Genomic DNA, 25,350 nt, shown 5'->3' on the forward strand with positions numbered 1-25,350 from the left:
GGAGATACTCAGATTATTTGTTTCATCCTAACTAATTACATAATTAGTCCTAATTAATTGATCAGCTTCTCAAATATTATAGTTAGATGAAAAGTTTCAATGAGAAAATTGTAGAGTAACATGAGAAACTCTCTATACAGCTTTCTGTTGCTCTATACGTGCTACATAAGTGTTTTTTCCGAGCGTGAAAGCCCGCCAACACACGCGAAGTGCCTCGAGCGACCAGTCGCGCAGCAATTTTGCGTGATACACACAGTATCGAACAAAACAAGTGGGCAGGGGAGCAGCAATAGGCAGCGATTTTCACTCCGTTAAGTGCGCAAAGCCAAATTGTATCACCTGAGGAGCAAAGAAATTATGCATATGACGCATACTGCCACAAGCGCTGCTTCACTGCCCACTAAAAGAGTAGTCCATCCGCGCTGCTTATGAAGCAGCCCGGAATGGGCGTCTCTTCCGGTTGCCCTTCCTGAAACTATGAGCTTCCTGTTCAGCGCCCAACTGTGGGAAGGCGGCTCACAGGTCTCAGGACGTGTGCTGTCGATGGAACCACGATGGTTATGATGGGTAACTGCGCAGGTGCGCACTTCAGGTTAGATATGCAGGGGCGCAGGCGGTGACACAATTACCAGGATGAGCAACACCTTAGGAGCGAAGAAATGATGCATATGAAACATACTGCCACAAGCGCTGCTTCACTGCCCACTAAAGGAGCAGTCCATCCTCGCGCTGCTTATGAAGAAGGCGGCAGTGGGCGTTTCTTCCGGTGTTTTCGTCCCAGACAACAGCGGGGTGTTGAAAAGTGTTTCACTGTCCCTTGCTTATGAGTTTTCGTCGAATGTCGTATATATATTTTTTTTGCGTACCTCGGCACCCCGAAGCCATCCTGCTAGCCCTTTGAAGCCGGCCACTGCTGCTGAAGTCTTGAGAGAATGAAACGGACGACGCACTGCACTAGAGTGACAGTTCTTCTGACACACACACAAGTTGATTCTTTATGAAATTAGAAAATTGAAATACCAAAATGACAAATTGAAAACAAGTACAGTGTTAGAAGTTTGTGAAATTCGTTTTACCCAACTTGTTTTCTGTCCCTTAATTATATTTATCTTTTTATATTTCTTTTTGTCTGGCTGCTGTATTACGTTCGCGTCGGTATAGTTCATATAGGATCAGTTTATTCAGTACATTATTTATTCTTTTGTTATAGCAGTACCAGTATCATGGCTTATTTTCTACACAGTGGGTTTGTACTGTTTTTCAAGATCATAATCTTCATTATGTTTATCGGACCGTCATTATCACTATCGATCACCGTCACTAGCTAGCAAGACGTAAACAGACACTACTGTAAACTGTACTGTACTTACTGGTAAACTATAGTGTACCACGGGGAGCATAGGACAATAGAAGCTGCAGCACCCTATCGTGCAGCCATCTACCATGTACTCGGGGAATACGTAATGTCCAAAAATTGTTGCGCATTTTGTGTCCTTTCTCGTCTTCTTTTGTTTCTTTTTGCTTGGTTAGGCATATGATCCTAAAGAGGCTTCATACAACGTTACACGAATCAGTGCCGTCAATAAGTATAACTTGCTGTTGCGCGGAACACTGAAAATATCCACCTAGAGGAGACCCTGATGTGCCATGTTACTCGTCCGATGCATTTGATTCCATTGGTTCTATCACTTCGTATGGTTCGCTTGCTCTGGGTACAAGATTGTAATCCCTGCAAAACAGTAAAATGATCGCCACGCAGCGGTCATGGAATGTATTACGCCTGTTTGAGATGGAGAAATTTTGCACTTCCTTTTTTGCAGCTGCCATTTCCGGCAATGCGGACTTCGCATTACGAAAGGGAGTTAAGCGCAAAGAAGCATCAGGTCAAAAGAAGGCATGGTGGACGTACGGGCGCTACTATCGACAGTGGCCTTGTTTTACTTCGCCCATCCGAACTAAAGTACCCTCGGCACAGAGCGTCACAGATCACGTGAACTTGATCTGTGAAGTGGTGCGTTCAAGTTACTTAAATACCTAACCTTCGCTGAAATAGCTCATGTGACCCTTTTCATGTTGTAATTTATTTATACAACACATATTTTTCGGGGATATATGATCAAGAAAACAATGAGACATATTTCCAAGAAATTCCCACCTAAACCTTTTTCGGAATACATCAAAAGCGAAAGCAATTGACGGCGCTAGAGACGGAGGCGAAAAACGTAAAACAACCCATACGCCCGTGTAGTTGTACGTGTTTCATCCCCGTCTCTAGCGCAGTGAAGTGCTTTCACTCTGTCTGGCCAACTAACTCAGTTCAAGATATCAAATGCCTTCTGTCACTATATGCGCAGCTTGTAGGAGCTTTAGAGAGAGAGTAAATAGATAAAATCGCGGTAAAATGTTCGCCAAGAGTGGCCACAAATTAGCAAAACGCCTTTTGCAGGCCGTGCTGACGTACGTAGCATCTATTAAACGGCATGCTCCAGATAAGCGACGTGGAGATGCTATCTGAACGTGCTGCAATGCACGAACGTTGTCGATGTTTCAAGACATAAACTAATGTTTTGCGGCACCAGCTGTCTACAAGTTGTGCAATTAGAGTTGATAGCGTCAGAATTTTGTCTTGTTGGTTGAACGTCCTGAATTCAGAACAGCGCAACAAAGCACAAGAATAGAATAGGACGCACACAAGGCTGACTTCCAGCAATATTTCATTCCGAAATAGAATACGTATATAAAAAGACAAAGACCACGAAGAAAAAAAAGATGGTGCGCATTCATGCTGTGCCACTACCGTCACTGACGCACGCATGCCGTAAATGTTTACTGGACAGTGTCAATGAAGTCATGATAACGCATAATGCCCCCAAACGACTAACCTTACTTACCTCGACGATTTCTCCCGTCAACTGACTGCAGCGTGTCCGAAGAAAGTGCGCTTAAAATCTGGGCCACATCCAAACTACTTGCTCAATTAGATTTCCTGGAACTGAGATTACTGACATGAGCTTGCGCTTCATGGTGAGTGTGTAATTTTTGTTAATGAATCATAGAACCAGAAGCCGTAGCAGCAGCAACTAGAAACGTGTGCGTCAGAATCGCGGGTTTATGGCTTTAGTCCGTAGCTGTACTGGGTGTTTTTTTTAAAATATTATATAAAATAAAAAAAGATGTCTGTGCAGGCAGCACAGCTGTATTTCTTGAACTGGATTGCTCGAAGAGGCAGACAATACTTGCACGAGAAACCTAAGTTGTGTTCAGTTGTGTTCAGTTAACTTGTCTTCATTTGTGTTCGAACACAAATGCGATGCCCCCTTTCATAATCGCAGAAAGTGCACATCTAGAAAACTGTACCTTAACTATTCCGCAGCTGACATGGAGGAGCTGTGTATTGTTCTAAGCTGGATTCATTTACAAGCACCAACCAAACCCGAGGCTGCTAAATTTCAAGGATCTGACGAGAGCTGGCAAAGGCGACGCGCCTTTGGCGTGCCTTCACTCACCTTTTCTGTTACTTCCAGTACTTTCACCAGCTGCAAAGTTAACCCTGTGGCGTGCTTGGAGACGAACGAGGCCATCCTACGCGCCCCGGCCCGTGTATATGGGGAATCTGGAGTTGTCCACTTTCCTGGATTCCGGCTTGGCAAGGACTGTCACCAAGAAGAGGGACAGTAGGCATGGTGGCAGATGACACGCAGTGAGCCTCATCTTTCCGGAAGCCTCCTGACAAATGAACACAGTTCTGCTGGACCACTGACGTTATGCCGATGCTTTTCCTGCGTGCGAGGCATCTAACATATATTCCTTCAGGTGGAGGGAGAGGAAGAATGTTCTCTTGAGTAACAAGGCAGAGAGGTCGGCCGGAAGCAGATTGACGTAGTCACCGCTTCCGTTGGATAAAGCGTGAGGGAGACAAGAAGACTATGACACGTGACGATGAAGGCAGAAAGCATAAGCACGAAAACATATAAGCTCACGACGAATGGACCTTAGTGCAGGGTCAGACATGTGCTGCGTGATGTAGCATCCCGGAAAGTGGCAAAAGATGGTAGAGCTTTCTTTGGAGACCTCACTTGTTATGTAGTGACTCGTATGTTACACGGCTGCTTCGTGTGTAGTTTGGCCGTGAGACGTAGCGCACGAAGTCACCGGAATAATTTGCACCTGCTACGTACGTTGCAAAGCGTGCGCTTCTGTCGTCTAAGCCTTTCATGGTTCCTGCCGAGAAAGAAACGAAATTCAAGAGTTCGAGCTGGTTTGATGTGCTAAAGGAAAACGAGAGTGCCTCTCACGCCGCAGGCAAAAATTCGTGCCGAAGTGTCACGGCGTCTTGCCAGATGCACTCAGACAACGGCTACTGTCGCATAAAAATGATCGTTTTATAAGTTTAGCGTTCTGTTTCTTGCATCGTAGAGCACTATGTGGAATGATGCATTCTTCCATGTACCGCTGCTGTGCGGTCTGATATAACTGAAAGAACCCCGTGAATGAGAAGTCACAGCCTCGGCTCTTGCTTTTGCCCGTGGAGCTTAAAATGATCTTTCAGGCCAGCTGCCGAACTTGTCACTTTGTTTTTCTAACTCTCGTTTTTCACGCTTGGCTTTGTGTCGTTTCAATACGACATCTGTCGTTTCAATACAAGATCCCGGCCTGCTGTCGCTTCCTCTATCGTGTGACAGTGGTGTACACACAGGGAGAACCACAAGTCCACCTAATTTGCTATTATTTTAGTATACTCTCTTTGTACATTTCTCGTCTTGTTATGCCATCGCACAAAACAAGAATTTGTTCATAAATCCTTGCGTGCAACAGTGCAACACGCATTCCTGGCACTCGTTTACGGGAACTACATTATAAATTCCTTCTTTGCTTGCGATGATAAATGTATACATCGTTGAATTCACACCTAAAAATGTGTTGCTTTCCGCTTATTCGTCTTCGAGATAGTTGTGGCACAATTTCTAACCTATATTTCGGTATCGTCGCGACACAAGTGGCACGAATACATATGTAGCAGTAATGCTCAGCGCTCTTGACTAGGCGCTTACATGCACCTTGTTGTTTGCTTACTGGCATCTTTTGAAGTAAATATAATATCGGCAGTGACAGAACTGAGTGCGTAAAATGAAAACAGCAGGAAATATACGACATATATACGTTCATGCCAACAGCATAGACAAAAATAAAGAAAGCCACCAAGAACCTCCAAAACAAACACTTGTCTCATCCAGGCTCGTAAGTAATTAGCACACATAGCAAATAAAAAGAAACTTGTCATTATTGGAAATAACGAAAATAAGTGGACCAAGGACATATCCATGAGGAACAACATAGAGGACACATGCGAATATTGAATTTGAGTTGCTTACATGAACATTTTGCTGGCGTTCTATTAGGTACGTATCAAGCCACAGCACAAGTTGTCGGTTGTCTAGAAGGTATCGAGCCATTACGTTCACATGCGATGTCTTGTCGAAAACATCCAGATTTGTCTGTTTTTGTTGAGTTGTGCTATTAGTTCATTCATGGTGCGAACTAGTTGTGTAATAGTTGATAAGTCATGGCGGAAGTCATGTTCAACCCTTGAAAAGAACTTAATGTTCACTAAAAAAGTGGGCGCTCAAAAAGAAACTGTTTCATGACTTTGTTGCGACTGCACAACAAAGAGACCGTTCTGTATAGATATGTGTACTATGCTTATCACGGGAATTACACACTAGCACTACGATGGCTGTTCTTCATTCCAATGGTGTTTCCACTGATTCCTTAAACTTTCGCTAAATATATTCTAGAGGTACCTTGCACACCATTCCGCGTACCTATAGAGAAACATGTTAGGAATGTCGTCCAGACTGACTGATTTCTTGGTGATTAGATCAAGCACAGCTGAAAATATTTCCTTTTCGTATCGGACAATGTTCGGCATTTTAAGGCTAGTAATCTGAGATCATGCGAAATGAGTGCTGCGAAGAAAAAGAAATAGCATATGACAAGTACATATTGAACGCATTCGCTGTGCAGCTGGGATCACAAACTAAGTTGAAATAAAGTCTGGTGTTTTACGTGCTAAAATCTTATAAGGTACGCTGTAGTAGTGGACTCTGGGTTACTTTTGAAAGTCCGGGATTCTTGAACGTGTACCTGAATCTAAGGGCACGAGCGTTTTTCCATTTCGCACCCGCTGAAACGCAGGCGCTACGGCCAGGATAGAACCCATGATCTCGAGCTCAGTGGCACGATGCCACTATCACAGCGATGATGTCATCGAGCTTCAGTACACTAACAGGGGCTTTTTCTGAGTTAGATGCAACCGGAATTCGCGAAGGTCATTTGTCGCGTTGGACAATTGCAAACAAGCTCTATGACTATGGATTCCGTAGATCCGGCGAGAGACTGTCATTTCATAGCGGCATGCTCTGCTCTTGGCGTGGAAAGAGCTGGTAGTTCCCCTGAGAAGCTAAATAACCTGCTTGGTTTGTCATGAGTCAAGTATATTCAGTACCCGCATAGATCAACGTATGTAACAGTGTATACAAATATTTCTCCGGATCTTTACATTACTAGGTTTATTGTCTCCTTTTCTTCATATGCGCGCGCAGACAGGTGCGATAGGTAGGGTTCATCACAAGGAAACGCTGGTTGTTATTCTCTCATGTGAAGAAATGCATGCGTTTGCGAAAACACAGAAGACATGGCCCGTGCTTCCTTGCTTCTGAAATACTGTTGTGCATGTTTGGGTGTGTATGTGTGTGCCGGTGTGTGTACGTGCATCTGTGCGTGTGTTTATGCATGCTCGATCACTGTAAAACTCTTTCTTCTGTACGAATCGTTTTTATGGTGGTTATCGAAAATGCAAGATGTTCCTGTAGTTATTTTTGTAAGCACATTGCATATCCTGACTAATAATTGCAACATGGGGAGAGGTTCTTGAAGCATGTATAGAGAGAGAGAAACATTTTTCTTATTCAACACGGCCCCCTGTCCGTGGCATGGCGGCAGTCACCAGGTGTCACCAACGCTTGTAGGACGTGCCACACGAGGGCCCATAGAAGCTTTTCTGGTGCCTCGGGTGGTTGAGTGAGCCAGTACTCGAGGGATTGGGGATCGATGGTGGGACGCGTGTACTGCTGAGAGGGTTTGCGGTAGTGCTTCTTGTTCGTGTGGCCAGAGCCAGAGAGTATGCTTGAAGGAGGGGTGTTCCTGGAAATGAGGGTATCCAGGTAGATGTTTAGACGGCAGCATGGTTAAAAAAAACTAACTCAAGAGTTCAGACGGAACCTTGCTTGCTTCTTATATAATGGCAAGTGTACCCACTATGGGGAATTGGCCAAGAAGACGGTGGTTATACGGATGGGGGTACATCAACCGAGCTCGAGGTTTCCAGGATGGACCCGCACCTCGCACATCTCTTGGAAGCTAAAGCCTCTATTTTGAGGCGATGGAAAACACAAAGCCTTAACCGGAGGTTGCGAAAGAGGGTTGCCGCACTTAACAGGGAGATTGAACAGTACTGCACCGAGTTAGCTAGGCTACAATGGGATGAAATCTGTTCAGCAGTCGATGGGCGCATGCGCACAGGCGGAAAATGGAATCTCCTTAAGCACATGCTAGATGACACGCAAACCAAAAGCAATCAAAGACAGACATTGTGCCGCCTCATTCACAGGTACAAACAAGAAGGAGGAACCGAACAAACGCTCTTAGACGAGGTAGCCAATAGATATCTCCCGCTAGGCGCAGCACACTCAGAGGAATATCCCAACATCGAATGTGACACGGTAAAGGTGCTCGATGACCCTTTCACGGAGTCCGAAATCAGAGCAGTACTTCACAACTTAAATAGCAGGTCGGCCTCAGGTCCGGACGGCATCTCAAACAGACTGCTAAGGAACCTGGATGATAGATCAATTGAGCTGCTAACGAAAGAGGTCAACAAAACTTGGGAGAATGGGTGCGTCCCGGACGAGTGGAAAGCGGCCTCGGTTGTGCTTATCCCGAAACCGGGTAAGCCCCTAAACCTTGACAACCTAAGGCCGATATCGCTAACCTCTTGCGTAGGCAAGGTAGCGGAGCATGCGATCCTGCACAGGATATCGGATAACATAGAACGCAACGAACTGTTCCCGCACAACATGGTCGGCTTCAGGCCCGGCCTTTCCACACAGGATGTAATGCTACTCCTTAAGAAGCAAATTTTCGATAACAGCACTAGGGATGTTAGGGGCATCTTAGCCCTTGACCTGACCAAGGCCTTTGACACTGTATCTCATCGATTTGTCCTGCAGGCCACGGCCAGCCTAGGTCTGGGAGCAAGGTTTCAGGCTTTTGTTAGATCATTCCTCATGAACAGAACAGCCACCATCAGGATTGCACAACTCAAGTCAGATGAGTTCGCGCTAGGGGCCAGAGGCACTCCCCAAGGAGCAGTCATCTCCCCCTTACTGTTCAGCATAGTCACGAAGGGCTTGTCAGAAAGGCTCAAATCCCTTCCTAATATAAGCCACTCACTATACGCAGACGACATCACGATTTGGTGCCCCAGAGGATCACTTGCAGAGGTAGAGCACTCGCTACAATCAGCCCTAGACGCAACGGAGTCCTACCTGGAAGACACAGGCCTCCAACTATCACCAAACAAATCTGAATTGTTACTTTACAGGCCAGCCAGGCAAGGTGTTCGGGGACTCACCCCCCTAAACCAACTTCCCATATCCCTCTTTGCGAGAAACGGGCAGCCCATTCCTCAAGTCGAATATATCCGAATCCTAGGATTACTGACTGACGCGCGTGGATGTAACGCCAAAACGCTCACGCGCATCACGGCGAAAACCGAGAGCATGCTAAGACTAGTTGCTAGAGTATCCGGACGAAAGAAGGGACTAAGTGAAGGCAACCTCCTCAGGATCCATCACGCTTTCCTAATGAGCCACATCACCTGTGTAGCCTCCGCCCTTAACTGGACCAAAACCGAAAAGAATAAGCTGAACATTCTCATGCGCAAGAGCATAAAAAAAGGTACTGGGGTTACCAGTAAGCACTTGCTCGGACAGGTTAAACAAGCTCGGTATGCACAACGACATTGATGAAGTGATCGAAGCGCAGGTCACCGCTCAGGTAGTCAGGCTCTCGTCAACCAGGGCAGGGAGACGCATCCTAGACGAGGCCGGCATGGCTCCAAGAATACTCAATGAACGGAAAATCACCTTATCCAGGGAGGCACGGGCAACCTTTGTGGTCAGCCCATTCCCTCGGAACTCGGAATATGCACCCGCAATACAATGTAGGGAGACGAAAAGCCCGAGCACGGGCGATATTACAGAAGGCCAGTGAGAATCAGGATTCGACTGTCTTTGTCGATGCGGCTCAGTACGGCAAGTCTAGCACGTTCGCTTTGGCAATCATTGACGGCAAAGGGGAATTACGCTCCTCGGCGTCGGTTAGGTTTGCTTCAAGTGGAGTCGCGGAACAGGTCGCCATAGCCCTGGCCATGACCGACACCTCGCGCACCAACGTTTTCACCCACTCACGAGCGGCCATCAAAGCTTTCGAGTCGGGTAACCTAGCCCACGAGGCTGCCTCCATTCTGGAAAAGAGAACAAACCCTGGCACTCACTTCATCTCTTGGTTTCCCGCCCATATGGGTGCGGACGTTCATCAGAACATACCTAACCTCAACGAGCTTGCCCATGACCGTGCGCGAGATCTAACACGCCGCGGCGGCATGGAGGCCTTATGGGGACAGGATGAAATCCACCAGAACGATCCGCTCCTTACTTTTCACGAGATAACATCTCACTATCGGCTTAGCAGAAGGGCCTATCCTCTTCCTCACCCGAAGTTAGACAGGTCTCAGACAGTTTTACTTAGAATATTCCAGACGGGCTCATTCCCTTCGCTGGGCTTTCTCAGCCGTATCTACAGAGACGTCGATTCGAGCTGTCCGGATTGTAATGAGATCTATTGTTCCTTAGCGCACATGCTCTGGCAATGCCCCGCGTTACCTAACGGCCCTCTCTCCAGCGAAGCCGACTGGGAAGAGGCACTCCGGAGCCCATCGCTCCAGACACAACTAGAGGCAATCCAGAGGGCCCGAGAAAGGACGGAACATCACGGCGTTCCTGCCCCGACTTGGACGCGGCCAGCGGCTTCCGCGGGTTCCCGATAGGGGCCTCCGCTGAAGCTCCTCAGGATCAAATAAAGTTCATTGTCTGTCTGTCTGTCTGTCTGTCTGTCTGTCTGTCTGTGTCTGTCTGTCTGTCTGTCTGTCTGTCTGTCTGTCTGTCTGTCTGTCTGTCTGTCTGTCTGTCTGTCTGTCTGTCTGTCTGTCTGGAAATTGTACAAGAAACTAAAGCAGACAAATTAATGTTACACACTTCTTTATTTTCCTCAGAGAAAAAACGCGTACTTTTGAAAGGATAGCACATTTGAAGGTAATTATGTAAAACATCAATGAATAAATCATTGTGTACTCCTTGTGTCACAAAGGAATTCACAGACGGCCATGCATGCGTTCCTGTGGCTAAAACCCAAAGCCATGGTGTAGCACCTGCTTGTTCCTAACGTCTTCTTTCTTTGTCTGCACTGGCTGGCGGCCGCGTTTATTTTTTTCTCCCACAGCATGTTGCAGTCAACAACCGAAGTTGGACGTATGGGAGCCTCCGGACTTCTAACAATACGGAAAACCACCTGCTTCTTGGCCAATCCCCCGTAGTTGGTACGCGCCACTGTCTGGGACACAAGACAAGACAGCTACCGACCGCTCACGCTATCATCCACGGCAGCTTTCTCGAGGCGCCACAATCGCTCGAGAACGAAATCGCGAGCGTCGCGAGCACGAGACGGTAACAAGAAGAAGCACAAAGGCAACGCTGTTGTGCCCGTTGTCGAGACCCCGACAGTGGTCCGAGATGCGTCGGTTCTTGCACCAAATCCTCTCGGTCGGCTCCCATTCGTCCCAGCGCCGTCACGAAGCCCAGGAAACCGAGGAAGGGGACCGGCGCACCTCTGTGTTCGACATGACGACCACTACCCTGGGACCCTCGGCTCACTCGCCGCCGCTCAGCGCCTCCATCATGGGCTTCGGCATTGATCTGTACAGGCAGCTGGTGCTGCACACCGCAGGCAGCCACGGAGCCAGCAGCAAGGGCGCCGGGACGCCGGGCAACGTCGTCTTCTCGCCGTTCGCGGTGGCCGCTGCGCTGTCCATGACGTTGGCCGGCGCCCGCTGCGGCACGGCCAGGGTGAGAGCGCGTTCCGAATGTGGCGAGTGTGGCGAAGTGTGTATTTCGTTTAATTTTTTGTAACCTACAGCGGGGGACTGGGGGGGGGGGGGGGCGTACGAAGGCTTAGCACGCCAATATTGTTAAACGTGGTGAAAAAAAAAAACGTTTTCGAAATTGCTTAAATATAGGGCAAACGAGGTAATTAGGCGATTTCCTCAGAATTGTCTTCGCGTACATTTTAAGATACTCGAGGGAGCAGTACTAGACAAGTAACTTTGAAAATGAAACACCGATAGCGCGTGCCTTTTATGCTTTTGTGACATGGCTACGTCTCCACCGCGTCCCGACGCGGCCATGGCGTGCGCCTCAACTACGTCCTGACGTGGCCGGCGTTGCAGCAGCAGTGGGAAAGTCGAAGGAAGAGGCAAAGAAAGCATCGCTTTAATAATTACGTTTCATCAGAAAGAAATGGACGATTCATCCGAAGTGAGCACTTGAAGCCCACAATCAAAGGAGTTCATGACCGGTTCTTGATATGCAAGAAGCGGGCGGTACTAATTTCTGCAGCGTGATGGAATCGGCCGAACGAGATCTAGATAACGACGCTCGGTCCGTATTCACTTGATGGCGTGGCGTCAGCAAACCGCCTGTGCTGTTTATGTGTTTTCTTCCTCTGTCCCCGTCTTTTTTGCGGTCAATATGATTTGCAGTAAATACCAACTAGGCCAAACTGAAGTTCTTCGGAATCGTAATTCGTTCATCAATACTATTTAACTGCTATCAACAAATTGTAAAGCGCATCTGGTGAAGTATACTAAACGCTTTTTAATTGTGATGAGAATTGCTGACGCAGTCATATAATTTAAGACGGCTGTAACTCGTGCTGATATCTCATCCCGCTTTATTTGCTGCTAATTTATAAGCGCCTTTATTAAGTAAGTAGGCCGTTCGGCAGCTCCGTGTTCTAACGATGGATGCACAGACCACGTCAAGCCTTCGGCGGTTTCTGTGGACTAACTCCTCGGCATCGCTTTGTACAGCATGTTGCAGAAAGGACTTTGAATTTCGCTCACTCCAGGAGCTCGAGGCTGCCCTGCACGCCCGCGACGACGAGCAGATCCACAGCCACTTCGCGGCGCAGTTGTCGCGCATCACGAGCCATGCGCTGAAGGTCGTGTTCGAGGTGAACAATCGCATGTACACCGACCAGCGCTACCCGGTCATCGAGAGCTACCGAGCTTTCCTGCACGACACGTACGGTGCGAACACCATGCACACCGTGGACTTTTCCTCCCGCCACGGCGAGGTTCTCGCCGAGGCCAACGACTGCGTGGCCCGCGCCTCGTCCAACACAGTCCGCGACGTCGTCGGCTCGGACAGCTTCGGCCCCAGTACGCAGCTGGCGCTGGTCAGCGGGGCGTATTTCTGTGGCGCCTGGGAGTCGCCGTTCCAGGTACACGTGGTCGTCACCACCATCACAGGCGGTGGCGGCTGCAACAATAGCAGCTGCCGCCGCCGCCGCTTGAGATCTTATATTTAAAGCGCATAAAAGCCATTGCTCGCGAACACGCCTTGGGGACCCATTGAGGAGCATTAACTCCGATGGCAACAGGTCGTAAAGATGTGCTTAACCAGAAGGTGCAAGAAACGCTCTTGGACGTATTCCGGAGCACTCCCTTACAAAAATTTTTAATGTGTTTTTTTAGAAAGTCTTTTGAACTTTCTCTATAGAACTTTATTGTGTTTATTTTGATTGCCTATAGAATTTTCCTATAGAGTTTCAAAAGTTATTTGGCCACCGCATTCTTATAGGAACTCTAAAGACACATTTCTATAGAACATTTCTATCGAGTTGCTTTAGAGATGCTAAAGACAAATTTCTATAGAATATTTCTATCGAGTTGCTTTAGAGATGCTAAAGACAAATTTCTATAGAACATTTCTATCGAGTTCCTTTAGAGATGCTAAAGACAAATTTCTATAGAATATTTCTATCGAGTTGCTTTAGAGATGCTAAAGACAAATTTCTATAGAATATTTCTATCGAGTTCCTTTAGATGTGCTAAAGACAAATTTCTATAGAATATTTCTATCGAGTTTCTTTAGAGATGCTAAAGGCAAATTTCTGTAGAATATTTCTATCGAGTTCCTTTAGATGCGCTAAAGACAAATTTCTATAGAATATTTCTATCGAGTTTCTTTAGAGATGCTAAAGGCAAATTTCTATAGAATATTTCTATCGAGTTGCTTTCGAGTCCCTACAAGCAAATGCCTATAAAAGCTAGGCCGATGTGTGTAAAGTACTTGCAATTTACCAAAGTTCTACTGTAGGCAATAAGGACTACAGTAAATGCAGTGGCAAAATAATTGGTGCTACAACCACAAAGTATTCAGTTTGAAATGTTTATTGCACTTCAGACTAGATACATGCTTCATATATGTGACATACACACTTCAGACTAGAACTTGCAACACACAAACTGTAGCTGCCAACATGCTTCTCAGGTCAAGCTGGTGGTGCAAACACACGAAACATGAGGTAAAAGAATCAGTGGCAGACTTGATTACAGCTGACACCTCGCAATAACAGGCTTGACTAGGACAAGAAACCATACCATTAAAACTGAAAAAGGAGTGCCTGTTCCAGCAGTGCACATTAAATGTTTGGATACTAAAGCCTGAAAATAGACTGATATGAATGTGCACTGCAATGTTGTGTCAGCCTGACGAAACGACACAGCATTTTAGTCTGAGCAAAAATAACACTGGCAGTCGCTGCAAAAATGTGGCAAATAATGGCTTTCACAGATAAGTACACCATATACCGAAACCACACAGCATTTTAGTCTATGTTTATGTGTAAAATTAGCACTGGTAGGCCCTGCAAAAATGTGGCAAACAGGGGTTATCATAGAGCAGTACAGCATATATCGTAAAAAGTTTAAAAGCTTGTATTTCGTTGTAAGGGAAACAATTTTGAGATCAGAGCCAATATTCTAATTAGGGTGAGAAATACAAACCAGACCGACACACGCAATGACTAAAAAAGAGATCTAGCTCAGGAGCTCCTATGTAATGCACATGAACAGTAAAATCGTTTTTCTCGGCAACTATGCAACCAAATTTGATGAGGTTTGATACATTTAAAAATGTTTAAATTATAGTTTTTACATTAACACCATCAATTTTTATTAAAATTTGCTGAAAATAGCAAAACTTGAAGGAAAAGGACTTAGTTTGCAACTGTAAATGAAAAAAAGAGCTAGCACAAGTTCGTTAATCCTGTAAATTTTCCTACTCAAATACATCCAAAATACAGAAATACTTTTGAGACAACCACAGCACTAATTTGAATTAAGTTTGCGGCATTTGAGAATTCTACCTGTTGCAGGAAGGACTATTTGGCAGGTTTAAGAAAAATAACACCACGAAGCTTACTAATGCCCGTCTCTGTGCCAGAAAGAGATATCATAGTTCTGCAGACTCCATCTGCTATGTCTAAAGTCAACAAACTGTATATATGAATTTACAGCTAGCATGAAATTGTTGCAACGTTTGAGAGTTTCGCGCATCTACTCATAAATTAGTGATTGTATATTAGAGCAGCATATGGTATCTCTAATTTGACAGATTAAATTATGGTATTAGGTCCAACAGAAATGTGATCTCATTTTTTGTTATATAAGATTTGTTAACCTTACTGCTCTGTTTCTTCAAAATTTACAGTTTCCATGAATTCGTGCTACGTGAATTATGCTTTTTCAAATAACGTTTACTTTGATGCAACAATATTTCTTTATTTTACCTGACTCCTTGCTAAAAAAACTGCACAGTATTCATGAGATATGAATAAATAAATATTAAGTTGCATATTCATGCTTAAAACGCGTTTTGGCACAACTCCATGTGCGGGTGCTAAAAAGAGCAGCATTGGCATGCTTTTCACGTCGTTTGGTAGAAATCCACACGCGCGTTCTGCCAAAAGCGTCATTTGCATGCATATCGTTTAAGTGAATAAGTAAACAAATAAATATTGCGGTTTGTCTTATCATTCCACCACCAGCATGAACTGTAGGGAGCTTTGGCTACTGCCCACATGGTTGCAAGTTCATTCTTACATGACCACCTGCTATTTCACTTCCCAGGAATGGAGCGAGGAAAGGCTAGTTTTTGGCCTCATTTGGTCCGTCTAGTAACGGCGACGGTGGAGCCTGGAAAATAAAATTGAAATAAATTTTCAAAAGGTGTAATGAACATTCAGTCATAATGTATTAGCAGGCACAAACATGCCACAAATATCTATATAGTTGTAGCATTATGCTAAGTTTCATTTCAGTATTTCAGAAAAAAATTATAACAGAAAGGTGGCAGAACGCCCCACCTCCCCACCACTCTGCCAAACAGTGGCAGTTCTTTTGAGAATCACTTTTGAGAATATTTTTACTTTCCCAAGATTCGGTGACATCAGCACTGGGCCAATGTGCCTGGCAGTAGAATGTCATTGCTGATGACAAAAAGCGTCTCCGAACGACAACAGCCTAGTCACACATTAATCTCATCTTGCAATGACAACACATTCCCATTTATAACATAAGCAAGCAGGTACACCCATGAGCTAAGAGTCCTATACAGATGTCACACTATGCATAGAAATTTTTTTTTTTTTTTGAAAAGGGAATGACCTACTGGCTTCTATTGCTGAGCGGTAGACAAAATTAATATTCCATCCGCTATTAGCCATAGTTGGTATGTACTATGCTTAATATGCGAATAATAAATTTCTCACATGGAGCTTGGGCATCTAAGTATGCATTGTATGGGGAACAATAATGTTTTAAGTTGTTTTCGCAAACTATGATGGATAACTGCCAATTTGTGGTATTTGGAACAGAGTCGCGGTGTCACTGTCAGATACAATGGACACAGTATATTCGTGCTTTTTGAGTTATTGAAACAATTAGTTTCTAACCTAGTACGGGTATGTACACTGATATGTATCCTAAACGCAATGATAAGAATGCCCAATTGCAATTGAAATGTTAATTCAGTTTTAATTAAAAAGGGTCCTTCTTGCAACCTGGCATGTGAAAAACAGAAAACAAAAATTATACTAATCAAGTAACTTTGAAAACTGATTGCATAACTGCTCTATAGGTCAAGCAGAAAATTTAACAAGAAATAACGTGCCTAAAACTAGTTGCAACAAACAAATTTGTTACTACGAAGGTTGCGGACAATTCAGTAAACAGATTGTGACCCAGTCTTTTTATGTGGCATTCCTCAGCGATGTTGTTGGCCAATTGGTTGCCGCAGCTGAACAAAACAGATGAACAGTCTAAATCAGGTGCGCAGCCCCAGTCCCATCGGTGCATGGTCAAGTGGGACGAACATACTGATCCGGGGAGTGAATTATGGTGCTGTCTTAGGTACGTGTTGAGGCACCGGCCAATCTGTTGCATGTACATTTGACCAAATATACACACGATCACAAGAATAGACTACACTACCCCTGACAGACAAGACAAATTTAGTGGTATCTAAGCAAGCCTTTCTTGTCAGGGTGCCATATGCACAGCAGTGTGCAAGAGAATTGAGAAAGGCAAGCAGGCAAGGGAGGCTTGCTCGGTGAAAGATACCACCAAATTTGTCGTGTGTCACAGGCAGTGAGTGCACTGTATCCCTTTCACATGTGGTCAAGCGTACATACGGCAAACTGGCCGGTATCTTCTCATGTGTATAAGAGATCCAGTATGGTCATCCAACTTGGCCGTACATTTCCACAACGGGGCTTCATGTTGGATTACAATCGTTCATCTGTTTTCATCCACCGTAAAAACTGACAAGTGAAATCGATGAGGCATACCACATATATAGTAAGAGATGTGGGTGAGCCCCCATATTTAATGCAACAAACAAAAAAGGCATCCTGTGTAGGTCAACAAGGTATCCATATCAGTCTGTGCCTATGTACTACAGAAGTAAATGCAGCTTAGTAAATACTGACCTTCATATTAATTTTCAAGAAATTAAAGCTCACCAAATGTGTATTTTGCAGTGGCTGTTACTATGGGAACAGAGAAGTAACTGTAAAGATATCAATGATAAACAAAGATGTGCACACTACGTGCTTAGACCTGTGACATATTTAGTACACTACCCTTCGAATTCCTACATGCACAGAAAACTGCACGAGATTCTAGCACAAACAGAAAAAAAAATATGCAAATAGGGGTACAGCATAGGAAATAGTTTTCAAAGAATAAAACCCCAATAAAAAGTCATAAATACACTATGTACAAAGCAAAAAATATATGTAACTTGCAGGTAAGCAACTTACGCAAAAGAAATACTAAACATCAGGAATGGTTGGGTATAGTTTTATACAGAACACAATCATGTGGGCATAATGGCTATGCACACTAATAGGTAGCAAGTTCAATAAGGTTGCATAAATATTTAGTCTCTTTAGTATGCTGCATTAAGTAATGTGTCGACAAACTTCACCATGAATGACACCAAGCCCCCTTTTTGGAACACGTACATTTCATACACACCTGTCATGACGATCCAGATCACACGCCATGCTGCTGCAGCCATATATCCACAGGGTCGGCATTTCTTGGGGCTCCTCGATCTTGTAGTTAATGTTGTGGGTCACGGCCTCGCCACTACAAAATAAATTCCATGTTAGCTTAAAGCAGTGGCACAATAAAGCTGTGATATCGTGAAAACATGCAATCAGCACCTAAAAGAGTCACGAAAAAAATGTCTGCACTAATGTGGAAAGAGAGCAAATGCTCGAAATCATCGAATGTCATGACAATGCGGACCTCTACATCAAATAAAGTTTTGGACGCACCGCAGCAGCAGATTACAATCTAAACTTAATGTTTTTTTTTCCATTACTTAGTATAGGCAACGTTCCCCTGTCATGCTTAGTTAAGTCAGTTATGTCAACACATCTTGCCTTGGAAATAAAGCTGTACTAGTAGCAAGCTGTGATTGGCTTACATTTTTTTTCTTAGAACTGTTCGTTAGCCAAAAACCTCGTAAGCAGAGATTGTGCACAACGTCGAAGCATTTATAAGTGAGGAAACGTCATTGAAGAAAGAATCGATGAAGAGGTAGACGGGTCGTTACTATGCAACTTTAGCAGACAGGCGGGAGCTCACGCACAACTGCACAAGGCGAACACGATTTCCGAAACTTTTCTCAGGGGAAGCAAACGCTTATCAGGATTATAAATTCCGCACTGTGGCAATAGAGTTGCGTACACAATTCTTACAACCAGCGCGTAGCAAGTATCAGCACAGGGTTCACTGTTGTCGTGGGTGTTCCACTTACTACGTTCGCAAGGCACTCTATACACACACGGGAAGCACACACAACACGGATGAACGCACGTGTAGTTGGCGAGCACGATTGCTTACCGTTTCAACAGTACGACGAGGTCGAAAGGCACTCTCCAAGTTTCCAGTGATGCGTCTGCGATGTTACTTGCAGCAAACAAGCCACTGGGTAGTGGACGAGCTGAGGCGCGCTAATAATACGCATTACTTCTCTGCGCCGTCCACCAAACTTTCCACGAACACAAGCGGAGACAAAGGGAACGCAATCCATGGCATGAAAATCGTTGGTCCACATTTAGCTGGCGCGCCACGCATACTGCGTGCTTACAGCGAGACTCAAGCCATCTTCTGGCACTTTCGTGCTCGCGAACTACGTCTCATTTCATTACAGCAAACCTAATAACACACGGTCAAACAAACACATCGACGCAGCTCGCACGACAACCGTTGAAGGCGGAGCAATAACAACACGCCGTAGCTTCGTATTCTACCTGTCGCGTTGAATACGAAAATACCGGCGCCGCCAGCGCCGTCTGTATAATAGTGCGGCTGCTGTGGCCTCCGTGATTCCTACAATAATACCCACTACAGCAGGTTTTGTGCCGTTTTGAGCCGGCCTTTGAGCCGAACTACATACATATGTTGCTAGACAAGAAGAAACATTGACATGCTCATATTGTGTGCTATAGTTTAGGGCAGAAATAAATTACATGCAGTATTCTTGCTTTTGAATCGCTTATGCCACATGTAGTCAGCAAAAAGCATGGCCTTCAAGATCTCGACAATTTACCATGTGTAAGCTATCGCTGCGGTGTGATTTTAACGATTTCAACCTCGGTCACTGGCCTTAAAACCCTAACTGACTTTATGCGCAGCCGTTACCTGCAGTGCCGGTGCCCTCACTTCGTTTCTCATTGAAGTAACTTCCTGCTGTCGTTTAAATGTAGCCCAGAAATTGTCGACACAACCTCGGAGGTACACGTGTGCAGTGTGTGATGTTTCCGTGCGCTTGTGTCCGTCGCACAGCAACGTATATACGATGATGTTTAATTTTACCCGTGAGGTACAGGTTACGCTTATGTGTTCCCTATCTTGCTTTCGTGGCGATGCGCTTATCATGCGCGGATCGCGCTCATGTGGTCTGTGACTGTTCAAGATTCCTTGAAAAAAAAAAAAATCGTTTCTGCAGGGTGCATTTGAGTGGTATGTGCCAGAAATTTGCGGCGGCGTTCGATCTGTTTCCGCCCCAAGTGCTGCAGTCACTGCATGCCAGCAAATAGATATGACGCGATTCCTAAGGCGCAGTTTTGCTTAGTGTTTCTTGGTATACATCTTTGTGATTTACCTGCATATGCGATATAAACCACAATGCGCGCTTCCGTTATATTTCTTTGGTTTTCCTAATTTCGATTAGTGTGATGTTTGCCTTGGTCAACGAGTGTCTTTTTAACGATGCTCTTACTTGATAGTAAAAAACCTCTGAAATGCCGATTGCAAGAACCAGCGTCTTCCAGTGCCTTCCAGTGTGAAACCAGCGCGTTTTTCTTTTTTCTTTTTCTTTCTTTTTTTTAAAGCACTGGATCGCACTGGGTACGCTGGCGCTCGCTGGGACTCACTCGAGACCAGTGAGAACGCTGGATAAGAGCTGGGTCACACTGGAAGAGACGCTCGCATTGGAAACGGCGCTGGTTGTGTTTGTGCCGCGCTGGCTCCCGCACGCAAGGACGAGCGCTGCTGAATATTAAATGCTTTATAGAATTTCATGGCTTGATACTAGTCTCTTGTCCTAAATAACGCTATATCTTAAGGTCATAGAACTATTTCGTGTCGCAGCATGGAATAAAGGTGCGTGAGCTGCCTTGTTTATTCCTGCACATGTGACACTGAAAATCACTTTCGTTTTTTGCATTTTGCCTTGTGACAGGGCGGACAGCTAAATTCTTTAACGAAACCACGCATAGACGGAGGACGCCGCTTTTTTAGTAGTTCGCACGTAACGTATGACTGGGAGTTATCGCCATTGTCGCAGTGTTGTGGAGTGGACATGAAATCCAGAAGTCGTTCAGACGCGCTCGAACGGACCCCGAGTTCGATGCCTACCGCTGCTTGATATTATCGCACCGATAACAAGGCTGAGGCGATTCGTGCGCTTCCACTTTCCCTATTGTACTAAAAAGAGTTCTGAGGCTCAAATACACACATTTTAGCTTTCGCCAGCTACCCGCGCCGAGATCAGTCCCCATCGAAGCTTAGGCATAGCGTATCCGCCGAGTCCGTCTGCACGCTATCGGCGCGTCTAACCTCAAGAATCAAGAAGTCTAAAAAGGATAAATTACTTTATATTTCAGATTTCGCATCGGTGCTTTTAAATAAACAATTTTTTCATGTCTACAGTGCCAGCACAAGAAGTGAGGAGCGCCGATGTGACGCATCATAAACGCAGGTATATGTGCTGTCGCCGAAGGCTCCCAGCACTAGCCTGCGTTTCTCTGACGAATATATGTGGCTAGACAGACGTGTAGACTGAAAGTCATCACTGAACTAAGAAAACATTGCATACCCCTCGCGTGAAGTACAAGAAACGGCTATCGAAATCGGCAGTAAGAGCCCATTCATGCAGCGTCCCGAGTCGGTGGTTCATTTAGGACTTTTTTTCGAAGCTAAAATACCAATCGCAGTCGATGTTATGGCACTTCCGAGCACACTATTGAATATGGAGAAATGTTTCTTTGAGGTACAGGCGTGAGTTTTAGTTGCTGGCCGATAGCGCATCTACCACGTCTGTGCAAGACTTCTCTCTGTGAAACTAAAACTGCTTCTCGATTTTGATAAGCTAAATTATCCGCCCATGTCCCTATGCTGACGCGGCGTAGCGGTAATGAGTCGGGCTGGGGATCTGCAGGTACGACGATCGAATCCTGGTCAGAGCACTTCTGTTTTTACATGTTCATTTTTTCGATTTATATTGTACTAAAACGCTATCTGTTGCTTTCTGTATTAAAAAAAAATACATACGGTGTCCAGGCACCACGTATTTAACGCGCTAGAGCTGTTTTTTGCACCAGTAACCAGCGCCTTCCAGTACGCCGCGCTTGCCCAGCGCCCCATGCATCCAGCGCGCGGCACTGGACCCATAATCCGGCGATGCACTGGATACTGGGTACTGTTTATAGAGTGAAAATATAGAGCCGTTCTTAGACAGGCCGCACTTTAGCTTGTTTAATTTCCTATAAACGTTCCTTTACAGAACTCAGTACGTATGCCATATGATGGCACACTTTTAGAACGGGAATGGAGAGCCAGTCTAGAGACAGGCCGCATTAGAAGTTCTGAAAACGTTCTATAAATTTTTCTATAGAATTTGGTACATAAGATGTCAACACGACCTCTATAGAACTTTTATGGAGGATGTAGAGCCATTCTATAGACAGGCCGCATTAGAAGTTCTGAAAAGGTTCTATTAACATTTTTCTGTAGGATTTGGCACATAAGATGTTAATACGACCTCTATAGAACGTTTCCGAAAACGTTCTATAAATTTTTTTCTATAGAATTTGGTACATAAAATGTCAATACGACCTCTATAGAACATTTATGGAGGGTGAATGGAGAGTCAGTCTATAGACAAGTCGCATTAGAAGTGTTAAAAACTTTCTATAGACATTATTTTATAGAATATTGTACATATGATGACAATAAACCCTCTATAGACTGCTTATAGAGCGTGAATGGAGAGTCAGTCTATAGACAAGCCGCATTAGAAGTGTTAAAAACTTTCTATAGACATTATTTTATAGAATTTAGTACATATGATATCAATACAATCTCTATAGAACATTTATAGAGAACGAATGGAGAGCCATTCTATAGACAGGTCGCGTTAGAAGTTTTAAAGACATTCTATAAAAATTACTTTATAGAATTCAGTACATAGGACGTCAATACACCCTCTATAGAACATCTATTGTGTGTGAAATGACTTGTTTCTATAGAAAGGTTTCTATAGACTTCTTATAGAGATTCTATGCAGACGACTCTATAGATCGCGAGTTCCTATAGAGTCCCTTTTGACTCCATAGGAACTCATTAGGAGTTCTAAAGGAACTCTAAATCCATTTTCATAAGGGCTACACTCGGGTGGTAACGGGTTGTAAAGATGTGGTTAACCACAGGGTGCAATAAACCTTCTTGGACGCATTCGGAGCGCTAACTAGGGTTGTAACGCGTTGTAAAGATGTGCTTAACCACAAGGCACGCAAGGAACGTTCTTGCTCCGCACGATTTCTCTCTTCAAAAAAGGCAGTGTGCACAAGAATATCCGTGATGAATATGCAGTTATGTACATATTTGTGACACCAAATAATTGAAATAAGTGTTGTAGCTTTCTGTGACTGCTTCACACCAGAAATACCAAATAATTGAATTAAATTGAATTGAAATTAGACCTGTATCTATAGGAACAAGAAAAGTGTCGCGCGCTTTCGTTGAACTTTCCGTAGCAAGAGGTCGCCCCCCGACGCTATTGCTATCGAACATCAAAGCCTTTTCCAATATTTTCTAATATAGTTCTATACGCTATAGCATGACTCCGCTATGCCAGTGCTCTCAATTCTCGTCGATGATAAATGCTACCTCACCTCAACTGTTTGCAGCCAGCCTTCACGGGACCCGACGAGTTCCACGTAGACGCCCACACGGTGGTTCGCGTCAACATGATGAACCAGATGCAACCGTTCGGCATAGCCCACAGCGACCAGTTGCAGGCGACGGCACTTGAGATGCCGCATCTGGGCGGGAAGACTTGCATGGTCATCATCCTTCCAGACAAGATGGACGGGCTGCCGGAGCTGGAGCGAAACTTGACCCCTCGGAACCTGTCGGACCTACTGCACAACATCCCCGTCAGGCCGAACGTAATGCTGAAGCTGCCAAAGTTTGTGGTGCAGCTCAGCTGCAAATTGCGCGAACCCCTCAAGGCCATGGGCGTGCGCGAGTTGTTCACAGCGCGGGCCAACCTGTCCGGGATCTTCGAGACAGGAAGTCCCGCTCTTGCGGACGTCTTCCATGGCACCTTCCTGGGGGTTAACGAGATGGGCGCCGAGACTACGTCGCCTTCTGCGGAGGTCTTGGTCGGTGGCGGTCCGGGACTCGGGGAAATCACGCGCCTCACCGTGAACCGGCCTTTCATGTTTCTGATCAAGCCCCGGCATGGCAACGTCCTATTCATAATGGGCTCTGTGCGAAGGCCTTGAGTCCTGCGCGTTCATTGGGCAACGCGCGCTGTGCGGATTTCTTCCGCGTGACAGACAGGCCAAGTGTGGCATTCACTAAAGATAACTGCAGTCAGTGGCATCACTTAACCAATCGAAATGCAAGTCTGTACACAAATGTCAGTCGCTACCTAGAACGAACTAATTTGCTGTTCGTCACGTGATCCCAAATCTCGTCGATAGTTACGCCGCGATGCTCACGAAATGTGAATGTGTTCACTAACGTTCGTGTCCGTATGTTGATTCCATTGTGCTAGCAGAAGTAATTGTAGGCAAATCATGGCAAATTGGGTAATGGTAGTTCGATGTTGGCGGAATCCGGTGGTCAATCCTGGCTCTTAGGGATGGCTGCTGGCTATAGGCGACTCGATGGCGGCTGCAAGCGAATTCTCTTTGTTATTTTCGAGTCCTATATGCTCCGCTCTGCTAGGCGAACATGGAGCAGGTTCCCTGTTTTGCTAGGCGGATGTTCTAAGTGTGCATCTAGCGACGCGGACCATATAGGGGGAGGGAGGTGTAGGTGTCGGTCTCGAACTTTGGCATTTTCCGAACGCGAAGCGTCAGCAGCAGTCATAAGAGGGCTCTAGTTAGGTCGTTGCAGATGTCAGTGATGGCGGAATGGAGCAGCGATCACCCAAATTTATCCCATCCGCCATGGTATACAATGGGGGTACTATACAACGACGACACCACAAGCCGTGGCATGACAAAACCAATGCTGAAAAGTAATGAACAATGGGCAGGCACAACTGCAGCGAGCACATAACTGCCTCTCGCAGCAAAAAATATCACACTATGTAACTAGGAGGTGTTTTCCGCACGCGCTAATAACCAAGCTGTTGCATGATTTTGGGGCAGCTGGGCGAGTTGGTCTGGTAACATAAAACAGCTCCAAAGACGAGGTTTGCGGAAAGGGTTGTTGCGGAAACAACAGGAAAAGGTGTTTGCGGAAATGGATGTTTGCGGAAAGCGGTTGTGGAATTGGGTGCATGAGAACAATTTTCGTTGCAGTTCAGGTCGAATTACTTTTCTAGTTTGGAGATTCTCATCTGCATTAGACCTGACGTTCTCTCCTGCTCAGATGTCTATTTCATCTTGGGACATCTTTGACAATGAAACAAGTAGCAATCACTTACCCATTACATTTTAAATAATGGTTTCACGTCAGACTCTTATCGTACGGCAAAGGCAGCTCGATCTTTAGTTATATGGTTTATAAATCGGCTATATATTATATGAATGAGCTGTAAATTCTATATAAATGTGTTTAAACGAACTATGGCATTAGGTAAAGGTGAACACAAAACGGACTACAGTCATTTCTGTCAAAACCAGTTAGAAGATCGGCACTTTTTAGGGTTCTATGGAGAAAAAAATCTGTTCAACAGTCTGTGTGGTCACATTCTGCTGTTCTGTTTCGCAAAAGAAGCAGCTGATTCGCTAGATGTTATTGAGAAGGAACTTGAAGATCGTTTTTCTTCTCAGTGTCCTAGACCTATGAGGTTT

The 25,350-nt window shown here is 45.2% G+C and overlaps 2 protein-coding genes and 1 long non-coding RNA gene across 3 annotated transcripts in view; 2 read left to right on the forward strand and 1 right to left on the reverse strand.

Moving 5' to 3' along the window:
* The window catches only part of LOC135904414 (centriolar and ciliogenesis-associated protein HYLS1-like), a 116,409-nt gene that overhangs the window by 70,594 nt on the left and 20,465 nt on the right, over positions 1–25,350 (forward strand). The window lies entirely within an intron of this gene.
* Positions 10,792–23,926, forward strand: LOC135904413 (ipis-1-like). The gene is made up of 3 exons (XM_065435207.1): positions 10,792–11,243; positions 12,304–12,678; positions 23,227–23,926. The coding sequence occupies exons 1-3, from the start codon at positions 10,911–10,913 to the stop codon at positions 23,824–23,826; spliced, it is 1,308 nt and encodes a 435-aa protein (XP_065291279.1). The 5' UTR covers positions 10,792–10,910; the 3' UTR covers positions 23,827–23,926.
* LOC135904412 (uncharacterized) lies at positions 13,613–19,034 on the reverse strand. The gene is made up of 3 exons (XR_010565108.2): positions 18,656–19,034; positions 17,780–17,893; positions 13,613–15,436 (listed from the first exon to the last, which is right to left on the reverse strand). It is a non-coding gene; the product is annotated as an uncharacterized lncRNA (long non-coding RNA).

This window comes from Dermacentor albipictus, chromosome 7 (genome assembly GCF_038994185.2).
Source record: "Dermacentor albipictus isolate Rhodes 1998 colony chromosome 7, USDA_Dalb.pri_finalv2, whole genome shotgun sequence".
NCBI classification, from domain to species: domain Eukaryota; kingdom Metazoa; phylum Arthropoda; class Arachnida; order Ixodida; family Ixodidae; genus Dermacentor; species Dermacentor albipictus.

Excerpts from the sequence above, each read along its gene's own strand:
- LOC135904413 (XM_065435207.1), top strand. The coding sequence starts at position 10,911 with ATGCGTCGGTTCTTGCACCAAATCCTCTCGGTCGGCTCCCATTCGTCC. Across the intron at positions 11,244-12,303 it reads CCCGCTGCGGCACGGCCAGG|GAGCTCGAGGCTGCCCTGCA; the intron begins GTGAGAGCGCGT and ends CGCTCACTCCAG. Across the intron at positions 12,679-23,226 it reads CCTGGGAGTCGCCGTTCCAG|CCAGCCTTCACGGGACCCGA; the intron begins GTACACGTGGTC and ends AACTGTTTGCAG.